Below are 25,833 nucleotides of genomic sequence, written 5' to 3'. Positions count from 1 at the left end.
AGTTGAAGGTAATTTTCACAAGTGTGGAATTTAGCAAGTATTTCAAAAGAATATTGGGGGGAGGATATAGCTCAGCGACAGAGCACATGCTTAGCAAACACAAAGTCCTGGGTTCAATCCTCAGTACCTCCATCAAAAATAAATAAATAAATAAACCTAATTACCTGCGCCCTAAAAAAATTTGATTTAAAATTTAATTTAAAAAAACTGCAACAAAAAATTAAAAAAATATATTGCAGTACTCATAAAAATTTTTTTCTTTTTTTTTGTTTTGTTTTCTCTTTCTGTGGTATCAACATGAGATGATGGATGAATTTACTAAATTTATCGCAATAACTATTTCAATACATGTAAGTCAGAACATTATGCTGTACACCAGAAACTCACATAGTGATGTATATCAAGTTCATGTCAATAAAACTGGGGAGATGTGGTTTTAAAAGGAAAATAAAACAGTGTAGCAGAAAAGAAAGAACAATGCAGTGTATAACAATTTTTTAAAATGTTTGCCCTTTTTAAAGAAATTGGTTAGTGACAGAAATTACCACATGCTTTAGCCCTCCAATCTCAGACTCGAGGTTTTGTCCCTGAGTCTCTGGAACTGATAGCAAGCTGAGTTAGAATCCTGGTTGAATGAGGAATAGAAGGGAAAAGCTGTTCTGTACGGTGTCAGTCTGAAATGGTCCATTCTACCCAGGGAGAGTTTTGTATTTCTCATTCTATTTTGTAATACTGAGAGAAGTCCAACTCTCGTTTTCTAAAACTTCTTAAATTAATTCAACTTGCAGAAAGTATTCCGTGATCCAACACCGCCCCACAGCGACCACCTGCAGACCCAGGTTCTCAACCACTGACTTCATTGTGCCTCACAAGCAGGACAAGGGTGCCACCTACTGGCAAAAACGGCTTTAAGTTGAGAGCGTTTTCAACTTCTGAGGAGTAAACATCTTAGTTTTCGAGATAACTGCTCCACACAACTGTGAGCTTTTACATTAAAACTGTTGCAAACAGTAACTTAAAATGAATCGTTTAAGGGTACGGGGAAGCAGCATCCCCTTCCCACCTCCTTCCCGATTTTATCTGTCTCCCTGCGCAGACCTAAGCTCCCTCCTCGCCCCGCCCCCGCCCGGAGCGCCCCGCCCCCCGCCCGGAGCGCCCCGCCCCCCGCCCGGAGCGCCCCCGCCCAGGCCCCGGAAGTCCCGCCTCTAACTTCGCGCGCCAAGATAATGACGGAACCGGAAGCGGAGAGCGGGGAGGAACGGTCCCGTAGCAGATCGTAAGTTTCTGCTTCCTACTGTTTGTGTTCCGTTGTCTGTTTTCCTCAGGATGTGGGAGTCACTACGGACCTAAAACCGGAGCACCTGGCCCTCCGGCCACGTAGGGCCTGACGGCGCCGCTCCCTTGGGTTTGATATCGCCCTGAGGCTGGTCTGTTTCCTTGGTTTTTCTGCCTTCGATCCATGTAGGCACCGCATTTCGTGATATTTTTCCTTCTTAAACCCATATACTACCGGTGCACTTCTCTCCTCCATGTAACGTCCTCTTCCGCGAGGTGGACTCGCGCCCTCAGACTCGCCCTCTCGGCCCCTGAAGGGCAGCGCCGGCCGCCCCGCTCCCGGGAGGCCGCGTCCGCTCCTGGGTCCCGGGATTCTGGGGAGCCTGGCCCTCTCCTGAGACCCCCTCCCTCCCAGCCCCTCTGTCCTCAGGCCGGTCCTTCTGCTCCGCGGGCCTCCCCTTCGTAGTTAGCGCTCTCGCCACCCCGCGTAGGGGAACGTGACCTGGCTCAGCCTAGACATACAGTGTTTTGTTACGTTCCAAATTCCACCCCGCTGGAAAACGATCTCTTCCGGTAGGAGGGCATTGCCAAAGGTACAAAAAGAAAGATTAACCCTTGAAAGTAGCACTTGGATAAATTAGAGAAGTGAACAAAAAAGCGGACTTTCCATGGATTGGAGAGCAACCTAGGGAAGATGGGCCCTGGATCTGCGGTGGGGAGGGGGCAACAGTGTTGAGGCACTTCACCCAGAGTGAGGGAGAGGATAAAAAGTGTAACCATGGCCTAAGCATCATGCTGCTGGAAGAGAAAGGACAAAGAAGAGCAGAGGCAGAGAGAGAGCAGCAAGGAACCACAGCCACCAGGGGATGCCAGAGAGTGAGGAGGAAGAGAAGATAACAGGATAGAAGAGGTGTAACCCGGAGGGTAGAGAGGGAGCAGAGATTGGAAAAAAGAGGCAGAAAAAAGAGGAAGAGAATTTAAGACAGAGAGGTTGTGAGGGAAGAGTAAAGAGAGAGAAGAAATTGCAGAGTGGGGCAGGACAGGAGTGAGTGAAGAAATAGAGGGGAGGGCAGACACAGAAGAGTGGAGGGGAACGAAAAGGCAAATAGGGAGAGAGATAAACAAATGGAAACACATAGCAGTGCAGGTAGAGGGGGAAACTGCATGCGGATGGGTGGTGAGTTTGGATCTGCACAATTAAGTTGTGATCTATGATTTGTGGCTTTAGAATATTGTACATTTAAAATTTAAGTTATTCAGATGAGGATGAGAATTGCAAAACTCTTATCTATTAAGTTTGTGCATTTTGTAATTTCTATCAGGGGGCAGTGGCTTGATTCACTAGGTTGTGGGTCACCCTCTTGCCTTGCCCTGACATGGCCTAGAGGACTACGGAGAGGACTCGTGGGCAAAGCAATTAGTGAGTGTCACTACATAGTGCCTCTTAAATGGGACATTAAAAGTGGTTTGTTTGGTTTTTTTTGATGATGATGATTTACTTTTACTTTTCTGTTCCTTTGCATATAATTCTTTTTGCAGATTGGAATAAATCTTAGTTCATTCAATTTCCCTGTAAATAATTATTAGCTTCTGGAATAAGCTTTCATAGTCTTCTATAATAAACTCATTTCCTTCTTTTCTATATATGATCTATTGTCATGCTTTTAAAACTTTGACACCGGAATTTTTAGATTAAAAAAAAATCACAAACCATTTCTTCTTTTTACTTGTTTTAGGGGGGTTTTTTTGAGGCCTTCCTGCTTTCTCCTCTTTATCTAATATATTGGAGAAGTTCTTTGGTAATTAGAAAATAATTTTAGCCTATTATGATGAGCAGTTGGTAAAGATATCAATTATCTTTTATGTTAACAGTCAAAACCTAGTGTAACCACTTAGTCTAATATTCAGTTTTCTTCCTTTTCCTGTGATCTGTTAAAATAGTGAGCTATGAGGTAACATGAAGATGTTCCCTGAGGTCCCTCTTGACTGTCTCTGAATGTGATGAAGGATGGGCTGGACTGACTTGGAACCTTTTTCCAAAAGAGCCTGTCTATTTATGATGAAGAAGTTTGCTTAGCTTATTTCTAAGCTGACCCCTTAAAGTGTTTTCTACACCAATGCCTTTTTTTTTTCATTTCTCTATCTTTAAAATTTTTACTGCAATCTTCAGGGAAAGAATTAAATGCTTGGTATCAGTATGATCATACTTTGAAGGAGAAGTTTCCTTTGCTGAAGAACGTGAAAAAATGGTCCTGGTGTTTTAATTTGGAAGGATGAGAAGGACAGACTCTGCCCATTGGCCCTTCAGGATCCCATTTCAGAATTCAGTTCCACCAGGTTCTGTTCACTCCACCCAGCACTTTCTCAGAAATAGCTCTCCTCTGCGTCTCAGAGAGCCCACCTGTAACACAGAGATGAGTCAAACAGAAATTGTCTGTCTGAGAGCAACACGGACCCCTGAAATGATTGGCCAAATTGGCTGTGTGACTGTGTATGGTAGTTATTTTTGAGAGAGTGTCCAGTTGTATTTAATTTTAAATGGGTACCAGTCCTCCCAAAATGAAAAAGGAAAACAGAAATGCTAGGATGGAGACAAGAACATAGGCTCAGAGTAGAAGTGGCCACAGTCAGATGTTATTTCTCTGCATTAGGTGTAATTTGAGGAGAAATTATGTCAGTCCTGCACTCAGATCTCCATTGGCTCTTAACTTGTCTTCAGGACAAAATCCAGGCTCCTCACTATGTCTACACAGCCCTGTGTCATCCTCAGGTCCCTGCTTGTGTCTCCAGCCTCATCCTGAGAGCTTATCCTGTTCTAAGGAAAGTGAGAGGTGTGCTGTGATTGCCTCCTGTGGTGCTCAACCCAGGCTTCATATTAGTTTGATGGGGCATTTTGTATATACATGCTTTGTACCCTCAGACCAGAGATTTCCCTTCATATAGTGTGTGTAAGATCCAACCTCAATAAAACTTCGGGGGGCCCCAGGTGATTCCAGTCTGGATGCCTCACTGAGCATCCTGACTGAGTCCTCCCATCCTGAGGGCTGGGATCCGGGCTGAGGGGGAGGGGGCTCTGCTCTGCGTGGGGATGGATCAGGGCCTGGTCTGTGACCTGAAGGGGGCTGTCGGGTCCAGCTGAGGCGCCCACTGCTGCCATGTGGGTGAGGGGCTCACCAGGAGGGGAGGGTGATCTCAGGACAGTGTGGGGAAACTCCCTTGTTGGTGTGTGTGTGGAGATTCCTGTCCTGAGTCCCTCCTGGGACAGCGGGCAGCAGAGGACTGTCTGTTCCACGTGCTGAGGTCTCCCCTGTGTGTGTGTGGTTGTGGCACAGGGAGGGCTGTGCTGATTCTCAGCATGAAGCTGCATCTTTCCAACTTTCAGGACTGACTTCTGAAGACTCATGTTGCCTGAGAAAGAATCCCAGAACAGGAGGAAGAGGACAGAAAAGGAGTCAGAAATGGCTCCTTCCCAGGTAACATCATATTCTCACTGGATTCCCCGTCTGTCCTTCCTGAAATGCCCTTCTTTGGACTCGCTAATCCTGTCTGACTCTGCAGTGTCCTGCCTGACACCTGTACATGCACAGTCACCCAGGGCCCTCCCTCAGCACCTGTCCTCCCCACTCAGACTCCATCCCCGGGACCCCAGGACCTGGAACTTGTGAAGAGTCTCCACCGGTCAGGGCTTGACACCCATATATTCCAGGCATGGTGTGAGTGCTGTTCAGCAGGAGAGACTATTTAGCGCCTCCATCGTGATGCACTGCCCCCTCTGTAAAGCTGATAAAGAAGGTGCCCATGGAAGTCAGGTGTTAATATGCACAATACCTGGTAAAATCTGGATAACAGAACAGAGGGACGTTTGTTCTGACTTACTCCTTAGTGTCCTCCATAGTGTCCTCCAGAGTGGCTGCACCAATTTACATTTGCACCCACAGTGTAGGAGGATTCCTTTTTCTCCACACCCTCTCCACCATTAATCGTTTGTGAACTTGTGAATGATGGCCATTATGACAGGTGTGAGATGACACCTCATTGTAGTTTTGATTTGCATTTCTCTAACAATTAGTGATATTGAGCATCTTTTCATGTGCTTGTTGGCCATCTGTCTGTCTTCTTTGGAGAGATGTCTATTTAGGTTTTCTCCCCATTTCTTGATTGGGTTGCTTGTTTTTTTGACAGTAACTTCTATGAGCTGTTTGTATATCTTGGAAATTAGTCCCTTGTCAGTTGCATCATTTGAAAATATTTTCTCCTATTCAGTAGGTTGTCTTTTCATTTTAGTTTTGGTGATGGTATCCTTAGCTGTGCAAAAGCTTTTCAGTTTAATTAGATCACATTTTTTTAAAACTTTTTTAATTGAGTAATAGTCATTTTACAATGTTGTGTCAAATTCCAGTGTAGAGCACAATTTTTCAGTTATACATGAACATACGTATATTCATTGTCACATTTTTTTCGCTGTGAGCTACCACAAGATCTTGTATGTATTTCCCTGTGCCATACAGTATAATCTTGTTTATCTGTTCTACATTTTGAAATCCCGTCTATTCCTTCCTACCTCCCGGATCACATTTGTTAATTTTTGCTTTCATTTTCATTAGTCCAGGAGCTTGTTCAAAAATATATATTGCTGTGATTTAACTTCAGTAGTGTTCTCCCTGTGTTTTCCTCTAGGAGTTTTATAGTTTAAGTCTTTAATCCATTTTGACTATTTTTGTGTATGGTATTAGAGAATGTTCTAATTTCAGCCTTTTACAGGTAGCCGTCCAGTTTTCCCAGAAATGCAGCAATATCATCTAACACGGAGTAGTCTACCTAGTCGAGTTTACATTTATCCGAGTTACTGCATCTCTTAAAAATGTGATAGATCATCTTGTATTCATATGTGTGCTACATCAGGACATTCGGCTCATTTTGCTTGAAAATATTAAATGAAAAGCAATTTTTTTAATTTTGGGGGAAGGTAACTAATTTGAATTTAATAAGAATTTTATTTATTTTAATGGAGGTCCTGGGGGTTGAACTCAGGACCTTGTGCATGCTAAGCAAGTGATCTAACACTGGGCTATACCCTCCCCACTGAAAATATTTTAAATATACTAATTTCCCTATCTAAACATCATCACATTTCAGTGGATTCTCATGTCTCTATGGATGAAATGTTTCACATGCAGGGATGTGACAAAACCTACTTCGTAGTAGAAGTTATCTAACAGATAGTGCCTGAAAAATGGTGAGGGCTGAAATGAAGTTATTGTATCCTTGATAATCTAATTTTACTTTCTTTAGGGCTCTTATGAAAGAATATACCTCTCTATTGTTACTGAGTTCAAACTCATACTGTTCATTGCATGACAGGGAGATAAATTGAACAGAGTAGTTGCTAGGGCAAGGAGTAGCGACTTTATTTGGACCACCAGCAGACAGAGGAGATGGGGATTACTCTTCCCAGAAACCATCTTGCCTGAGTTGGAATATAGTCTTCTTCTGTACTAAAAGAAGAGGGAGAGTATAGTCAGGTATTTCCTGATTCCGATCAGCCTCCTGAGGGGATGTGTTAATTTCATCCTTCTGGCAGTCATTCACGGGTCAGGATGTTTCTGTGAGCTACAGAAAGGTATTGTAGCTGAACGCTGATTGCCTGGGAGGCAGGATTCCCAGAGATGGGCCTTTATGTATCATTTGAGCTCATGGGCAATATCTCTTTAGTGATTTGCATTTTTTTCCTGGTCATAAAATATTTATTAAGGTATACTTTAGGGAATATAGTGAATATAAAATTTAGGATCACAATGTGAAGCAATTTCAATCCTCAAAATATCACCCCAGTTCTCAGTGTTCTGCAGATGTAAAACCACTGGTGAGACTTTAAGTGACTTACTTTAAAAAGAGCAATACAGAGTTTAAAATAAATAACCTTTGCTTAGGTTAATAATACAAAGGTTAAAGTAGAAGAAACAGACCTAATGTGGAGTCACATTTGTTCTTCTCTATTACACAAATAAATCCCCTTATTAATACTACAAGTTAATTATTCTTTACACAGTAATAAAACCCAATGTCTTCTGAAGACTATATATTTTACAGGCTTTGTTACCCACACTTGGCAGAACTCTTAGGAATAGAAAATAAAGAAAGGAGCAAAAATAGATTACTATTTGAAAACAAAAGGAACACGTTTTTAATTACCTTCATAACGAACATATAATCAATTAGATATTACATTATGTTTAGTTATATATGTAAGTATAATTTATAAACAAGTTTTTGTCAAAGATAGTTAAAGGTAATTCTTAAGAGTGTGGAAAAGAGCAACTATTTTAAAGAATGCAGTTTTTCTTATTACAGTAATTATTTCAATAAATGTCAGAACATTTTGCTGGACACCTTAAGTCATACAGCAATGTATGTCAAGTACATGTCAGTAAAACTGGGGAGAAAATGTGGTTTTAAAAGGCAAGTAAAACTCGTCAGCAAAAAGAAAACAATGCAATTCATAACCATTTGAAAATGTATTGCTCTTTTTAAAGCAATGGTTAGTGATCAAAATTATCGTATGTTTTAGTCCTTAAGTCTCAGACCCTAGGTTTTGTCTCTGAGTTGATGGAACTCTGCAGTGTTGAGTTTGGCCTCCTGACCGAATGAAGAACAGAGAGGAAAAGGTGTTGTGTCACGTTGTCAGTATGAAATGGCCCATTCTATCCAGGGAGCGTTTTTTATTTCTCATTCTAGTTTGTGATACAGAGACAAAGTCCAGCTCTTATTTCCTTAAAATGGTTAAATTAATTGTAATTTCAGAAGATATTCGTAGATCCACCACTGCCAACAGCAACCACATGGAGACCAAATTCCCAACCACTGCATTTCTTGAACTTCAAGAGAGGGGCAAGAGAACCTCTTTCTGGCAGAATTTCCTTTTTTCTTTGGTGGTGGGGCGGGGTCGGAGTTAGGTTCCTTATATTTATTTGATTTTTAATAGAGGGACTGCGAATTCACCCAGGATCTCGCACATTCTAAGCACACAAGCTACCTGAGCTACACTCTTAAGTTCAAGCAGCTTTTTATTGAAATCGGTTTCAAGTTGTTATGAGGAAGCATCTTAGTTTCCTACCTAAATGGTCTACACAACTGTAAGATTTTACCACTAAACTGTTACAGAAAATAACTTAAAATGAGCCGTTTTAGCATATGGAGCAGCGCCCCCGCCCCCCGTCTCACGGCGCACCAATTAAAGAGCTGCGCTCCCTCCTCGCCCCGCCCCGCCGCTGGCGCTCCGCCCACGCCCCGGCCTACGAGGTCCCGCCTCTAACTCAGCTCACATTCTTCCGGACGCGAAAGCGGGGGTTGCCGATTGGAGGCTGCGGGGCACAGCTCCTTTCTCTTTTCTCGTGTAAGTCAGCTGCGCGGAGTCTACGGAGCTAAAGCCCCAGCACCCGGCCCCCCGGCCACGGAAGTCCGGACGGCGCCGCTCCAGGACGGGGATCTTTTCTTTTGGGTCTGAAACCGCTCTGAGGCTGGTCCCTGCTCTTGGCATAGCTGCCTTCGGTCACTGAGACGCTGCCTTTCCTGATATTTCCCTGCTCAGAACCCTCTACTCCCTCCCTCCGCCGCCAGCCGTGTAACGTCCTCTTCCGCGAGGTGGACTCGCGCCCGCAGCCTCAAGGGCGGCGCCGGCCGCCCCGCTCCCGGGAGGCCGCGTCCTCGGCCGCTCCCGGGTCCCGGGATTCTGGGAACCCCGGCCTCTCCAGAGACCCCCTCCCTCCCAGCCGCTCTATCCTCGCGGCCTCCTCAGGGCTGTCCTGCTCTGCGGGCCTCCCCTTCGTAGTCAGCCCTTCCTACACCCGCATACAAGGAGATTACCTGAGTGAGCCGTGTGACTCCCCAGTATTGTTACTTCCCAAATTCGACTCCGCTGGAAAACAGTCTCTTCCTTTAGGCGGGCATTTATTCACTCCTCCAGTAAATTCCTGGGCGAGGGGTTCAGTTGAAACAGACAGAGCAACTCAGAGGAAAGTAGAAACACTGAGGAGAAAAGAATGATAGAGAATCGATAGTGTCGTTGAGGATGGCTGAGGCACTTGCAAAGCGATGGTAAATGGATTTATCCCTTAAAGTAGCAGGTGGATAATATAGAGACGTGAATAAAGGAACAGGATCTCCGGCCATTGGAGAGCCACAGCAGGAGAGGGGCCCTGGGTCGGCGGGAAGGCGGGAGACGGTGACTAACAACGGTTAGGCGCTTCACACAGGGAGTGGGAGAGAGCTTAGAAGACTTGGAACCATGGCCTTCAAAGCATGGTGGTCCCGGGAGACAAACAGAGGACAGCTATTGACTTGAAGAGCAGAGGAAGAGAGAGAAAGAACAGGAAGGAGGCACAGCCACCTGGGGTGTGAGAGTGGGGAGGAAGGGAGGGTGAGAGGTTAGAAGGGATGTAAGCCGGAGGGCCGACAGGGAGCAGAGGTGGAGGAAGAATCAGGCAGAAATCCGTGGAGATACGGGGCAATCAGAAAGGTTGGGGGGAAGGAGCAGCAAGAGGGGGAACACGTTGCCGAGTGGGGCAGGACCGGGGCGAGGGAGGGGACAGGAGCGCAGCAGGGACAGAGGGAGGGTAGAGGGGAACAAAGATAGTGACACAAAGAAATAGGGAGACAGATAAAGAATGAAATGGAAACACACAGTGCAGGTTGAGGGGGCAAACTGAATGCAGATGGCAGATGAGTTGTTTCGATGTGGACGACTAATCTGCGTCATACTGACTGATGGCTTTAGAATGTAATAGATTTAACATTTGTTTGCTTAAATCACACACCCCTGGCTAGATATTCAAAGGAAACGAAATCATTCTATTGAGGGAAATGTCTGCACTGCAGTGAGCATTACTGCATTATTCAGGACAGCCGAGATGTAGAATGAGCTAAAATGTCTGTTCACACATGGGTGGACATAGAAAATTTATGTCAGCCATGAATTATGACAGTATTAGGACAGAAGAAGGACACTACTTGGAAACCTGAAATGTGAGACTCATAGAGCCTTGGAGTGTAAAGGTTGTCCTGAGGGCTGGGTGGAGAGGGAAACGGGGAGATGTAGGCCAAAGGTTACAAACGTTGAGTTGTAAAATAAAATAGTGCAACCCGCACATCTAACGTACAGCCTGCTGACTGTAGTTACTCTCATAGTGCGACTGTATACTTGGAATCACCACACAGAGGCAAAATGGTAATCTCGAGTTGATAGAAGTATAAATTACTTTCTTGTGAGAATTATTACACAGTATGTACACTTATCAAATAATCGCTTTGTAGGCCTCACCACAAGTGGAGTGAGATACCAAGAAATGTGAAGAACTCCCTGCTTGGTCTGTGTGTGGAGTTTCCTGTCCTGAGTCCCTCCTGTGACAGTGGGCAGAAGAGGACTGTTTAGTGCACGTGGTGAGGTTCCCCGATGTGTGTGGTTGTGGCACAGGAAGTGGGTATGTTTTTTAGGAGCATTAAACAGAAGGTTTTCAGCTTGAAAGATTGATCTCTGAAGAATCCACTCATCTGAGGAAGAAGTCGGGAAGAGGAGGAAGAAGAAAGAAAAGGAGTCAGGAATGGCTCCTTCTCAGGTAAAGTCATATTCTCAGTTGATTTTTCTCTCTCTATTATCAAAGTATAGTGAGTTTCATTGACAACAATATTGTGTCAGTTTCTGATGTACAGCGTAATGTTACCTTCATACACACACACACACACATATTCCTTTTCATGTTCTTTTTCATTATAGGTTACTACAAGGTATTGAATATAGTTCCCTGTGCTGTACAGTATAAAGTTGTTTATCTATTTTATATACTAGTTAGTATCTGCAAATCTCGAACTCCCAATTTATTCCTTCCCACCTACTATTCCCCCTGGTAACCATAAGTTTGTTTTCTATGTCTGTAAGTCTGTTGCTCTTTTGTAAATAAGTTTATCTGTGTGGGTTTTTTTCAGACTCTTTTTTCTAGATTCCACATATAAGTGATATCCTATAGTATTTTTTTCTTTTTCCTGCTTTCTTCACTTAGAATGATGAACTCCACATTGATCCATGTTGATACAGATGACATCATTTTGTTCTTTTTTATGGCTGAATAGTACTCCATTGTATATATACACTACATCTGTTGATCGTTTTGTCTGTCCTTCCAAAATGCCCTCTTTTGGACTCGCTAATCTTGTCTGACTCTGAAGTATCCTGTGTCATGCCTGTACATTCACAGTCACCCAGCTCCTTTCCTCAGTGTTTGTCATCTCCACTTAGATTCCATCCCCGTGACCCAGTGACCTAGAACGTGCGAAGCGTCTCCACTGAGCATTGTCCTGGGCAGGGCTTCACACTAGTGGATTCAAAGAACTGGTGTGTCAGTGCTGTTGGTCAGCAGGGTTGTGTAGTGGCCCATCTGGATGCACTGTCCAATCTCTATAAGCCAAGATAAGGGAGCTGCACATGTTTAAAATAAATAAGTAAACCTAATTACCTCCCTCCAAAACAAAACCAAAATATAAATAAAGCAAAATATTAAAAAAATATATATTTACACGAGGACCTGGGTTCAGTCCCCAGTACCTCCATTAAAATGAACAGAAGCTGCATGTGGATGTCAGTATTAACGTGCGAAATACCTGGTAAAATCTGAAAATAGAGCAATAAGGGGAAATTTGTTGTGACTTTTTGTAAGAGAATCGAAGCTGAATGAGTGAGTCAGTGACTGAAATCATAATGAGTAAGAGATATCAGTGATAGAGGGTGTTTTATTCCATCATCTATTTTAAACTATGAAATAAGTCTAAATGTTTGAGAGTCGGAAATTCTTTATATCACTTTGATCACCTCCATTCTTCTGTTTTTTTCCTTTTCACTGTGTTGGTTGTGCTTTTTGGCACATAAGGTTTCAGCTTCATTGTTTTACAGGTAAATACCCAGTTTCCCAGCACCATTTGTTGGGAGACTGTCTTTTTTTCACTCTGCAATCTTAACGTCCTTGTCCGTACATTTTAAATAGATGCAAAGAATTGTATCCAAGCATTCCTTCTGTTCCACTGATTTGTGTATCTGTCTATGCGGGTAACGCACCATCTTGATTACTTTGTAGGATGCTTTGAAATCTAAAAAAAAGGAGGCCTCCATGTTTCTTCTAACGTTTTGGGTATTTCAGGCCCTTAGAGATTACCTATAACCTTCAGTGTGTTTTTCTTATTTCTTCAGAGAAAGCCATTGGAATTTTGATGATGACTCCGTTGAATGTGTAGAAGAGTTTGGGTAGTTTGGACATTTCAAAAGTATTAATACTCGCAGTACATGAGTACAGGTTGTCTGTCATTTATGTGTATCTTTTTGGATTTCTTTTAGGAATGTTTAGTAGTTTTCAGTGTACAAGTCCTTGCCCTTCTTGGCAAATGTATTCCTAAATATTTCATCCCTCCTTAAATACTTACTAAATAGTTTTCTTCTCTAACTTTGTATGGACTTTGTTCATTGTATATAGAAATGGAGCTGGTTTTTGCATGTTTGTTTTGTATTGTGCAACTTCAATAAAATGGTTATTTGATGTAGCAGTTTTCTTGTGGAATCTTTACAGGTTATATATATGTAACCTTATCATATAAGAAACAAGTTAATTTTACTTGTTTTTCACTTTTTGAGTCTTTCATTTCTTTTTCTTGTCTAATTGGACTGGCAGAACTTTCAGTACTTTTTAAAACCGTAGTGCAGAGAGTACATCCTTGCCTTCTTCCTGATCTGAAAGGAAAAAACTTTCATTCTTTCACTTCTTAGTATGGTGTTAGCTGTACGTGTTTCATAAATCATATTCATTTGTTTTCTTCGCTCATGGGGGAAGGTAGTTTGGTTTATTTATTTACTTACTTACTTGAGTACTGGGGTTTGAACCCTGGACCCTTGCATTCTAGGCATGCACTCTACCACTGATGCCCACGCCATAAATGATATTCCTTCTGTTGAGAACATTTACTGTTTCTATTTTGTTGAGTGTGTCTTGAAAGGTTGTTGAATTTTGCAGAATGCTTTTTTATGGATCAGTTGAGATGATCTGTGTGTTTTTTTTTTCTTTCATCTGTTAATGTGATCTATCAAATGAATTGATTTTTGTATATTGAGTGCCTCTTGCCTTATAGGAATAGAATCCTTTTGCTCATGAAGTCAGATATTTTGAATGTGCTGTTGAAGTTGGTTTGCTAGTACTTTGTCAAGGATATTGCATCAGTATTGATGAGAGTATTTGTTTTTAGTTCCTGTTTCTTGTTGGGTCTTTCTGTCGGTTTCATTTCAGGATCTTGCCTGCAGAATTTTTAGCAGTATTGAAGATTATTATTTTTTTTTAATTACTCTTTTTTGAATGGTAGAATTCTGCAGTGCACTTAATTGATCCTGGGTTTTCTTTGTTTGAGATCTTTTATTACTAATTGAGTCTCTCTAGTCATAATTCAGTTCAATATTTTTTATTTTTTAATGATTGAGGTTTAGTATGTTGTGTGTTTCTAAAAACGTTCTAGATTATGTGGTTTGTAGGCATTATTGTTTATAGCATTCCCTTATACTCCTTGAAAAACTGACTTCCATATCAATTGCTTGTGTTGTTTGTTTTTATGAGGGGGAGGTACTTATGTTTCTTCAATGATTTCCACTTGCAGGAGGAGGTACTGGGGACTGAACCCAGGACCTCTTGGGGGCTGAGCATGTGCTCTACCACTTGAGGGATACCCTCCCCCCATATCAGTTGCAGTGTCTCTTGTTTCATATCTGGTTTTCGTTATTTTTCTTTTTTTTCCCTAATCTAGTTAAGGGTTTTTCCATTTAGGTTTCTTCAAAACACCAACTCTTGCTTTGTTGATATTTAAATGTTTCTAATTTCCTTTTCCTTCTCTCTGGTCAAATCTTATTTCACCCTTTCTTTGCTAAAGTTGGATTTAGTTTGATCTTCTCTTTCTACTTTCATGAGATGTAAAAATGGTTTTCTGATCTGAAATCTTTTGCATTTTGTTGTAACCATTTTGCTATGTTGCCTTCCCTTTCACCACAACCTTCACTGCATGTTATAAATTCCGGCATGTTGTGTTTTCATTTTCATCCGAATGTTTAACAATATTCGTGTGATTTCTTCTTTGTGCCATTGATTGTGTAAGAATTAGTTGCTTAGTTTCCATATTTTGCAGAATTTTTCCTTTTTCTTCCTCCTGTTTTAGTTTTATTTCACTGTGACTACAAGAAGTTACGTATTATGATCGCTGTGTCTTAAAATTGTTAGGATTTCTTTTGTGGTCTAACATGTGCTGTGTCATGGAGAATATTTCATGTGTGCTTGAGAAGCGCGTGTTTTCTGCTGCTGTTGGTGGAGTGATCTGTACGTGTGTGTCATGTCCAGTCGGTCTGTAGTGTTGTTCAGGTCCTGTGATTCCTTTGATCTTCAGTCTGGTTCCATCCAGAAGTGAAACTGGGTCACTGAAGTCCTCAACTATTGCTGAGCTGATTCTGTTTCTTTCTTCATTTCTGTTCACGTTTGCTTCATTTTGGGGGAAGCTCTAACGTTAGGTATAAACATAGAATTCTTTCATCTTCTTGGTGAATGGACTGTTAACATTATGTAATACCTTTTGTGTCTTGTGTTAGTTTTTGCCTTTATTTTATCATTTTGTCTGATACAGTGTATGTTGGGGAACACAGCGGACTGGTGCATGGGTGCTCAAAGAATTTACCAGAGACAAAGACTGGAAATAGAAAAGGAAAGTATCAGGTTACACTGCCATAGACAGCAGTGGAGCGCACACACGAGGTGTGCCTGTGTGAATGTTGTGATGAAAGTCCAGGGTCTTTTTCGGGGCGGGGCGGAGGAGCTGGTGAGCTCAATGGGTTGGGGGCTGTGCCCAAGTTTTTTGATTGGCTGTAGGTGAGGTAAGAATCTCAGGGTTGTGAAGGGCTGTGGGATTTATGATGGATAAGTTGGGGACCAGCCTGAAAGAAGCCACCCTGAGCTAGGGTGAGATTGGGTGTTACCTGGGGCTGTTACTTTTTTAGCGCAAACATGCCCAGGACAGAACATACTTTATCTTTGGGGAGATGGCAGGCAGACTTCTGAGAGCCCAGGAACGGGGGCTGTTGAACTTTGAAGGATGTCATTTGGCCCCACAGTGTAGTCGCCTGCTCTCTTTAGGTGGGATGGCTTCTTCCACCCTTTCAGTTTTAGCTTTTCCCTCTCCTTAGATTTGTGAAAGTTAACAGTTCCCACTGTCTGACACACTCCCTCTGTGTCTGTGTCTCTGTGTCACTCCCTGTCTGTTTTTCCTCTTGTTACTTCCTCTGTTGGTCCCTGCTGAGGCACATGGTACAGTGGTGAGAGGCTGGAGCCCCGGCCAGGCCACTTCACTCAACTGTAATTTCAGAAGGAATGCATCTAGTGTTTCCTTTTTTTTAAAATTGAGTTATAGTTGATTTACAATCTTCTGTAGTTTATGGTGTGCATCAGAGTGTTACAGTTATGCATACATATGTATATTCTTTTTCATTAAAGATTATTTTGAGGTGTTGAATATAGTCCCTGTGCTATATGCAGTAGGACCTTGTTGTTTTTCTGTTGTATCTGTAGTAATTTGTATGTGCTAATCCCAAACTCCTGATGTATCACTCCCACACTTTCCTCTTTGGTCGCCATGAATGTTTTTTATGTCTGTGAGTCTGTTTTATAAGTAAGTTCATTTGTATCATCTTGTTAGATTCCACATATGAGTGGTAGTGTATGTATCTGTCTTTCTCTGACTTACTTCACTTAGTATGATAATCCCTGGGTCCATCCATGTTGCTACCACTGGCATTCAATTCTTTTTTTAAGGCTGAGTAGTGTTTCACTCTGTATATTCCACAACGCCTTTATTTAGTCATCTGTCAAAGGGCATTCAGGTTGCTTCCATGGCTCAGTTACTGTAAATGCTGCTGCTGTGCACATTGGGATGCATGTCTCTGTTTGCATTTGAGTTTCCTCCTGATGAGCGCCCAGGAGTGGGATTGCTTTATCAAAGGGTACCTCTATTTCCGAGTTTTTAATGAATGTCTGTAGTGTGTTTTATGGTGGCTGGACCAAATTACATTCCTACCAACAGTGTAGGGTTTCCATTTCTCCAAAGCCTGTCCAGGATTTCTCTGTAACTCATTGTTTGATTCCTAAGGTTGAATTTCAGAGCCCAACCCTCTGAGTTCAGGTGCTTCCTGTGACATTTCTTAGCTTCTTGAGTTGAATTGAGTTTCTCAGTGTGTCTGTGACACAGTTTTGTCCCTTGTAAGAAGGGAACAGATCTTTCCTAATGAGATAATATGTTGATAATAAATTCATGCCTCTAAATTACTTAGTATGAGGAATGTTCAACCTATAGAAATATTCCAACAGTTTTAAACATTGTTGTTGTTATCATCATCATAATTGAGATTTTGACATTTCTGTAAAGCCAATGTGGACTTTGTCATCTCTGAAGACACCACTCATGCTGTTGCTCATCTAGATATTGACTGTCACTGAGTGTGTAGGACAGAATATCTACTGCAGTGGCATAGACAACTCGCTGAGTCTTATTTACATGTGTGTCATGGATTCTCAAGACAGACAGAAAATCTCCATTAATTGGAAGATATCATATTCTTTTAGGAAGACGTGTAACAATTTAAAGCAGGAAAGAAAAAATTAAAAATAAAACGGGGAGACACAACTAGCTCCATATACTTAACTTCCATCTGTCAGAATACTTACTTCACCTGAAACAATCCTTACCTTCCTCTCCTCTTTCACTTTGTATGGAGATAAGAACTCTCCTCAACCCGCTGGTGAAATATGTTTTCATTTCGGGAACAGCTGACCTTTGAGGATGTGGCCATCACATTCTCGCAGGAGGAGTGGGAGTGCCTGGTCCCTGCTCAGAGGGCCTTGTACAGGGACGTGATGTTGGAGACCTGCAGGAACCTGCTGTCCGTGGGTGAGAGAATTTCCCTTTTGATGTTGAGATCTGCCCTTGGGTGTTTGCATTTTCCCCTGTGTCCCACTTGGGAGCCCCTGTTTTGGTTGATCTTAAAGCTCTGTTGTCTCAGACATGATATAGTACAGCGAGTTTAAACTGACCCTTTCTTCAGATGATCAGCCCTTTTCATGTTATGTCAGGGTTGTTTCAGGGCTGAATTATAAATAAAGCTCAATGGTAAACTCTTAAAGAATTCCCAATTTCCTGTATTCTGCCTTTTGGCTTTTGACTCTCTATTTTTAGGAAAAGTGCTGGATACCTGCATATCACACTGTTCTATACATTTAGGAAGCATGTGGTGGGAAGTTATCAAACATTTTCCCAGTCTCAGCTGCAGAGTCCTCACTCCTCAGCTAAACAAGTGGGTTGTGATTCTGGAAAAGACACAGGATTTTGCATTTCTTCCTTCAGATAGGCAAGACTTTCTGTTTCTGATCTGACTATTATCTCCACTTTTTGGGATAATAGAAAAGAGCCCTAAACTATGAGAAGAGACAATAAAATAGTAAAAATAAATAAATAAATAAAAAATCAAACAGAAGCAAAAGCACTCCAATTGGTCAGAATGTTAGAGAAATGTGAACACAGATCAGATCTCAGAAGGGCAGAGAGGAAACCACAGCATTAATAGTGTTTGGGGTCCTCTGTTCACAGTGGAGAGTTTGTTGGGCAAACAGAAGTTTATTTTTTTTGAAATCTCTTGAGGGAAATATTTCATCTCCCCAACTTATGAGTGTATTTTTTCTTAGGAAGTATTTTGAAAAAAATTTTTATTTTTAATTCATTTGTGAAATTCTTAACTTTTTCTCTACTGAATTTGTTTCCCTATTCTAAACTGCCACAAATTTCAGATATTATTTACATACGCTAGATTTCAATTATGTGCTTTCACAGCTATTTTCTCTTCCTTAGCACTTCTTCCTTTCCAGTAAGTATACAAAATCTGTTTAGCATAATAGTTTCATCCTCAATTATGAAACAGCAGTATCTACTGTTAATTCACACATACTTTGCAGTTACGATCGAAAATACTTTCTTTGATAGGTTACAGAATTTTGTTTCATTTGTGTCCTTTTGTCATAGGGTGTTTGAAATTAGGCTGTCATAAAATTATTAGAATTACCTGTGATCAGTTCACTTTTGGTAAATAATTTTATTGTTCTGTGTGTTCCTAACATTTATAAGATCATGCTGGGGAGGTTCATAACTCTGTTTGGTATAAGTACTAGTTTTAGTGTACTCTCATGTATTTAATGTGAAACATTTATTAGTGAGTTATAATGAATAGGATACTTATGGTTCTTTATAGATATGTCTCGTATACATGTAATGAAGAAATTACAATTAAAGGCAAACATCGATAGAGAATTATCCCAAACAGTGATAACAGAAAGACATGTAAGGACTGAAAGAAAACAGTTTGACCCCAGGAGCATCCAGGAAAATGCATATGACAGTGACTCTCAGCAGAGAGATGAAGAAAGAAATTACAAAGGAACGTCTGTAAATGGTAGTGGAAATCTGCGTGATGAGAGAGACCAACGTGCCACAAGTGGTGCAGGGACCGAGCCCAGGGGAAACAGACTTGCATTAAGCTTTCAGAATGAACTGCATATTTTTAAAAGTGAAGAGAAAATTGATTTATTTAATGAAGCTGACAAGACGGGCAACAGGAGTGCCTCATTTTCACCACTTCCAGGAACTTCTAGTAGTGTCCAAACCAACATTTCTGAAATAGATGGGAGTGATTTTTTGCATCCTTCAGTACTGACACGAGACCTGAAGACATACAGTGAAAGACTGTACAAAAGTACCCAGAGTGGCAAAGCTCTTCTCCAAGGATCCTACCTCCACACACACCAGATCATCCCTACAAGGGAGAAATTAGATAAATGTGATGTATGTGGGAAAGTCTTTTGTTTTCATTCAAAACTTGCAAGACATCAGAGAATTCCTAGTCATGAGAGGTCTTACAAGTGTAATTTGTGTGGCAAGGTCTTTAATCATAAACAAGCACTTGGGAGTCACAAGAGAATTCATACTGGAGAGAAACCTTACAGGTGTAGTGAGTGTGGCAAGGGCTTTACTCACATCGGAAATCTGGCCAAGCATGACAGGATTCATTCTGGAGAGAGACCTTACAAATGCAGTGAGTGTGGCAAGGGCTTTTGTGAGAGATCACATCTCAGACAACATCGAGTAATCCATTCAGGAGAAAGACCATATAAATGTGACGTCTGTGGAAAAGGCTTTACTCAAAATGCATCACTTGCACTTCATCAGAGAATTCATACTGGAGAGAAACATTTTAAATGTAGTGAGTGTGGCAAGGTCTTTGGCTGTAAAGGAAATCTTGCAGTTCATCAGAGAACTCATACTGGAGAGAGACCTTTCAAATGTACTGAGTGTGGCAAGGTCTTTCCTTATAAAAAAACCCTTAAAAGCCATCACAGAATTCATACTGGAGAGAAGCCTTATCAATGTAGTGAGTGTGGCAAGGAATTCAGCTGTAAATCAACCCTCAAAAGTCATCACGGAATTCATAATGAAGAGAGACCTTATAAATGTAATGAGTGTGGCAGGGCTTTTCATCGCAAAGGAGGGCTTACAAACCATCAGAGAATTCATACTGGAGAGAAACCTTTCAAATGTAATGAGTGTAGCAAGGTTTTTAGTACAAAAACAAACTTGAACACTCATCAGAGAATTCATTCTGGACAGAGACCTTATAAATGTAATGAGTGTGGCAGGGCCTTTCGTCACAAAGTAGTGCTTACATACCATCAGAGAATTCATACTGGAGAGAAGCCTTACCAATGTTCTGAGTGTGGCAAGGTCTTCAGGTGTAAATCAAGCCTCAGAATTCATCACAGAATTCATACTGAAGAGAGACGTTATAAATGTAATGTGTGTGGCACCGCCTTTCATTGCAAAGGAGAGCTTGTAAAACATCAGAGAATTCATACTGGAGAGAATCCTTACAAATGTAATTGGTGCAGTAAGGTTTTTAGCACAAAAAGGGAGCTTAACACTCATCAGAGAACTCATTCTTGACAGAGACCTTATCAACATAAGAAGGGTTTCAAAACCTTACATCAGGCCTCACATCTCACAGAACATCAACTAATGCAGTCACGAGAAAACTCATATCAATGTGATGTATGTGGGAAAGGCTTTGGTCGATAATCACACCTTGCAAGGCATCGGAGAATTCATAGTCAGGAGGAACCTTTCAAAACTAATGAGTATTGAAAAGCCTTTCCTCACATCTCAACCCTCACTATGCCTCAGGGAGTAGATACACAGGGGAGACCATATCAATATGATATATGTGGGAAGGTCATCATTCAAATGTGACAATTTATATTCATAGGAGATTCATTGTGGGGAGAAATGATGGATGTGCTATGAATGTGGAAAAGCCTCACTTACTGTCAGATAACCATAGTGGACAGAAATCAGAGAAATGCAATGAATTTCTCAGTGTTTTCAGTCAAAATTCATACCTGAGTCAACTGACAATATTGTAAATAAACTATGCTTCAATTAAAAGAGATCCTCCATGAATTCCTACTAGAGAGGACGGTTGCAAATATGTGTGCGGCAAATCCTTCATTGTAGTTTGAAGCCTAACTTACAGCCAGAGAATCCCTATTGGTGAGGAACGTAAAGTAAGGGTTTTAGCAGGTGTGCACATCTTAAGCTTCATTTAACAGCCGTCCTGGAGGGCAGTCAGATACATGGATTTAGTATGACCAGTCTTATAGACAGGGGATTCATTCAGCAGAGAAGTCATTCTGGAGATCACAGAGGCCCTGAATGGGAAAAATCCTCATTTGGGGCTCACCTCTCAGCAGTCACCAGGTAGTCCATACTGGACAGAACATTAGAGATGTTCTGAATGTAGCAAAGCTTTTGGGTCATGCCTTAAAACAGGGGGTTCACTAAACACACCATACTTAAAAATGCAATGAAAATAGCAGTTTCATAATTTCCTCACTCATTACTATTATTAGAATGATTATCCTGGAGAGAAACCACACAAATTCGTGTGGTAAGGATTTCACCCAAAGATCACAAGTTGGTCGACATACTGGCATGATACCTTATACGTGTAATGATGTGGCTAAGCCTTTAGCTTGAGTTCCATTTCTTAGGCAACAGGAGAATGTCTCTGTTGAAAAACAGCCACGGTAACGTATGGTAGAAAATATATGCAGTCTCACAGTACACTAGAGTTAAGAATATACAATTTTGAGAGAAACCTCAGTAACCAGTGTGTGTGCTAAGGCTTGTATCTGAAGATCAACTATGCGGAACACAGAGAATTTCTGTTTGAAAACAAGCTTTCAAACAGAATGAATGTTGTAACGTTTTTCATCATGTCCCAACCACTTTGGTATAATGAGAAAATCCTTACAGGTCAGAAAGTACACAGGTACACTGAACATTGAAGCGCTTTTAAGAAACTGCCCTTTGCTTTCACCGAAGAACTCCTATTTTGGGAATCCTTATGAATACAATAACTCTTGTGAATTTTTTGAGCAATAATTAAAACAGACCACCTGTCAGAGAATGCATACTAGGAAGAAATCAGTTTTTACTTCTCTGAAATGCGGCCAACTGCAGAATCATTACAAGTCACAACAGGGTAAACCTGATGACGTGATGTGTGTATAAGAGGCAGAAGGACATGTGGAAATGACCCATTGTCTTCCGTGTCTAAACAGTATTTCAGTTTCCTGGAGAGGACTACATTACTTTTCATGCCTCTCAACCTGAAGTTTGAAGTCTGTTGATTCCTACATTATAGGCCTTTGAGTTTTCTCCCTGGGAAGGAATCAGTAAGATGAAGGGGCCAACTTCATCAGGCACGGCAACTCACGTCCAAGTTCCCTGGAAAAACAGGACCTGGAATTATCAGATTCAATATTGTGTGGATTAGCATCAGGGAGGGTCGGAGACTAATGTAAAGCTGACTTGACTCAGCAGACGCGTGTTCAGGGTGCCGGCCTGTAGACAGGCCGCAGCGGGCTACAGCGCAGAAAGCTCCCCGCCTGCCGCGCCCGCCCATGAGCAGAGCAGCAGGGCGTCCAGGGACCGGCTGTTTCACAGGAGGAGCGTGACCGGTTATGTGGTGGGAACAAGGCTCGGGGAAAGCTGGTCACTTTCTCCATCGCGTGGGAGTAGGTGGTGTAGGTATGTATGTTTAGTGAAAAGTTCCTCTTACCTTTGGAATTTGAGGGGAGAGCAGTTCCCGCAAGAGGAAAAGTTTATCAAAAGAGCTTGAGTGGCAGAGCAGTTTATTTCAGACTGACTAATGTGCAAAAATTGAAGTGAGTACACTTAAATATCTAGTTGGTTTTATTGCATGATTTGTGAATTGGGCTGCACCCCACCTTCTATATAAAGAGGTGCTCCAAGGAGCTGTACACAATGGGAAGCCTTTTCAGGCATAAACTGGGTTGGGTAGAAAGTTATTAGTAAAGGAAAAGGTTCTCTCAGGCAAGGCTACCTTGTTTAGGGGAAGGACAGAAATCTTACCTTGTAGGTTACCTCTGGTGTTCAGGACAGTTGACAGTGATTGGTTTACTGTCACATTTCTTCGAGGGGTGAAACTAATTAAGTCTTGCTTTGCTGTCTTGTGGGTGACTCCACCTTGGGACTGTTTTCATTTGTTTTTTAAACACTCCCTAAAAGCTGCTACTTAGTCCTGAATATTCAGCATATGAATATTTCTTCCATTCAGTATATGAATATATTTCTCCTGGGGTTGTTTTGTCCAGCCAAGTCAGTGTCATGACTTCCACCTTCATTTACTTGCAGGGAAAATAGGAATATAGTAAGCATATGAAAAATACTAGAAATTTAAAAAATTCTACAAGTTCACTTTTGCTCTTGGGCAACTCAGTACAATAATTAGAAAAGAACAATATTCCTCAGGTTTCTGTTAAAAATGAACCTTGTACAGTGGGAACATGTTTGTTTAATAGATAAACTAGGAATTTTGTATATTGTACAAAAATATTTTTTGTTGTTGCTGATTTGCTTTTGTGGCCATTCACTGGATTAGGACAGACCTCCAGCCAAAAGTTGCTTTGGTCATTCACAGTGATATTAACATTCAAGTGTTATGAGAATGTTCTATAATTCAGATTTCTCGGGGGATGGGGGAGAGTTTCAAGTTGTTCCAAAAATGATATGAAGAAACAAGGAATGGTGTCCAGCTTAGTCTTAATGTGATTGCTAGGTGGGGGCTGAGGGGAGCACACCCACTTAGGGTTTGAACTTCCAGTTGGTTGAAGTTGCTCAAAAGAGGAAGCCCTCAGGCTGTTTTGTCACCTTGATCACACAGGCCAAGTAGGAAGAGGTTGTGGTGAGGTTTCATACTTGTCAGTGGAGAAACATCCTATTGTTCAATACAGTTGTTTCAAATTGTTGGGAAAGTTTTCCTTAGATGCATCATGTAAGACTTTTACACTAGGTTGCTAAGAATTAGTGTCTGGGCATGTTTTGTAGATAATATAACTAAGCAGTGTACTAGAGGAGCAATTATCAAAAGTCTGTTAAAGTTTGAATTTCAAATTATGGGATCAGACGATATGTTACATGGTTAATTTTCTATTGCAATAAAATATGTTTATAAAATTTTTCTTAGCATTTTTTTCTCTTCCTTGTGTTTTTCCTTTATTTTACAACGGGGAAGTATATAAATCAGTGAGTTATTTTGGGTGTCTTGTGACATGATAATGCTCACAAGGAAATGACTTGTAGAAGGAAGGTGCATTATAAATGTGAAGAAAGAGTTACCCTGGAGCTTCACTTCAGTCAAAGCACTGGAACCACAAAATGGTGATGTGAAATCTTTATGGGAGTTGGCTGTAGTCAGGTGTTCAAAAATCAAGCTTCCCTTATAACTAAATACATATAAATAACACAATGTCTCTATAGTAATTTATTGTGTGATTGTATCAATTCATTCAATGAATGCCTTGCTGCTGAACATTTTCTTTAAGAGAGTGATGTATGATGATAATATTTTGGTTGAACAACTTGCAAACATACTAAATCACACTATATTGTACACGTGAAAATGGTGTCTCCTGTGTGGAAGTTATGCAATCAAAGAAGCATTGGTTATTATCTGCATTTTGAATTCAGATGATAGTTGTACAAATGGAAGGAAGACATGACGGTAGACACAATGTCATGATGGGGAGGAACTGGAGAGATGCATTTTAAGGTGCAATTAACACATTTTGTTTCCAGAGTCCTAGTGATGCACCTGCACCTTAGCAACAAGTCTCTTACTCCCCCATTTTGAATGTTGTATCTTTGCAACTTTCAGTGAAGCTGAAAATCTGAGAATCTTGTATCTATATGGTTATAAAACTCGAATTTTGCACCTGTCGTTCCTCTATGTAAGTTTCCATGCCACACAAATCTGAAGACAAGCCCTTGATTTATACATACTCTGGGTTTTTCACTGAAGTAAAGTGAAGAAATCCAAGCTAAATATGAAAATTGTGCAAAGCAGTCTCTTTAAGCAAATAATGAAATACATGATTTTGAAAATGAGGTTTCTAAAACGACTGAAAATAGAACTGCCATATGTCCCTGCAACTCCACCCCTGGATATATACGTGGAAAAAAACACTCATTCGAAAAGATACATGAAACCCAATATTCTTACTAGGGCTATTTACAGTATCCAAGACATAGAAGCAAGCCCAGTATCCAACAACAGATGGATGGATAAAGAAGTGAAATACAGATATATTCATGGAACTAGAAGATACTACGCTTAGTGAAACAAATCAAAGAGAAAGGCCGTATGATATCACTTGCATTTGGAATGTAGAAATTAAAGCCAATAAATGTATATAGCCACACTGAAACAGATCCAGATATGTAGAAAACAATCGAGGTTATCAGTGGAGAGAAGGAAGAGGCTAGGGGTAAGATAACAGCACAAGATTAAGAAATCCAAACTACTATATATAACATATTTAAGCAATTATCTTCAGCAACATATTGTACATCACAGGGAATCACAGCAATTACTTTAAAATAACTTCTAATGAGTTAAAACCTATAAAAATAGTTTGTCACGATGCTCTGCACCTGAAGCTAATATAATACTGTAATTCAACTATACTTCAGTTAAAATCAATCTATGTATGTATGTATGTATGTATGTATGTATGTATATATGTATGTATGTATCTATCTATCTACCTATCTACCTATCTATCTATCTATCTATCTATCTAATAAAATATAGGGTCCACAAAATGGAATTAAACTTCCGTTGAGAAATCTGGATATAATGCTTCCAACTGTAACTTCAAATAGAGAATTTTCTTCTGGCCTTTCAAGTTGATTCTTCTGAAATCTTATGATTCCTATTTATAACCCAACAAACACCTCCACACATTAATTTTCAAGAAACATATGGAAAAACATCTTGGGCAATTCACCTAAACAGTATTTCATAACTACTCCCAGGACTGA

The 25,833-nt window shown here is 40.9% G+C and overlaps 1 protein-coding gene across 1 annotated transcript; it reads left to right on the top strand.

Moving 5' to 3' along the window:
• Positions 1 to 1,222: 1,222 nt before the first annotated feature.
• On the top strand, positions 1,223 to 24,116 carry LOC105091275 (zinc finger protein 160). The gene is made up of 5 exons (XM_031459238.2): positions 1,223 to 1,276; positions 4,658 to 4,748; positions 10,585 to 10,886; positions 17,110 to 17,277; positions 18,629 to 24,116. Exons 4-5 carry the CDS (start codon positions 17,136 to 17,138, stop codon positions 20,371 to 20,373), a joined length of 1,887 nt encoding a protein of 628 aa, XP_031315098.2. The 5' UTR covers positions 1,223 to 1,276; positions 4,658 to 4,748; positions 10,585 to 10,886; positions 17,110 to 17,135; the 3' UTR covers positions 20,374 to 24,116.
• Positions 24,117 to 25,833: the final 1,717 nt, after the last annotated feature.

Source organism: Camelus dromedarius, chromosome 9, assembly GCF_036321535.1.
Source record: "Camelus dromedarius isolate mCamDro1 chromosome 9, mCamDro1.pat, whole genome shotgun sequence".
Lineage (NCBI taxonomy): Eukaryota > Metazoa > Chordata > Mammalia > Artiodactyla > Camelidae > Camelus > Camelus dromedarius.
The sequence above is the reverse complement of the archived record's forward strand: the minus strand, read 5'-3'. Positions and strand labels throughout refer to the sequence as shown.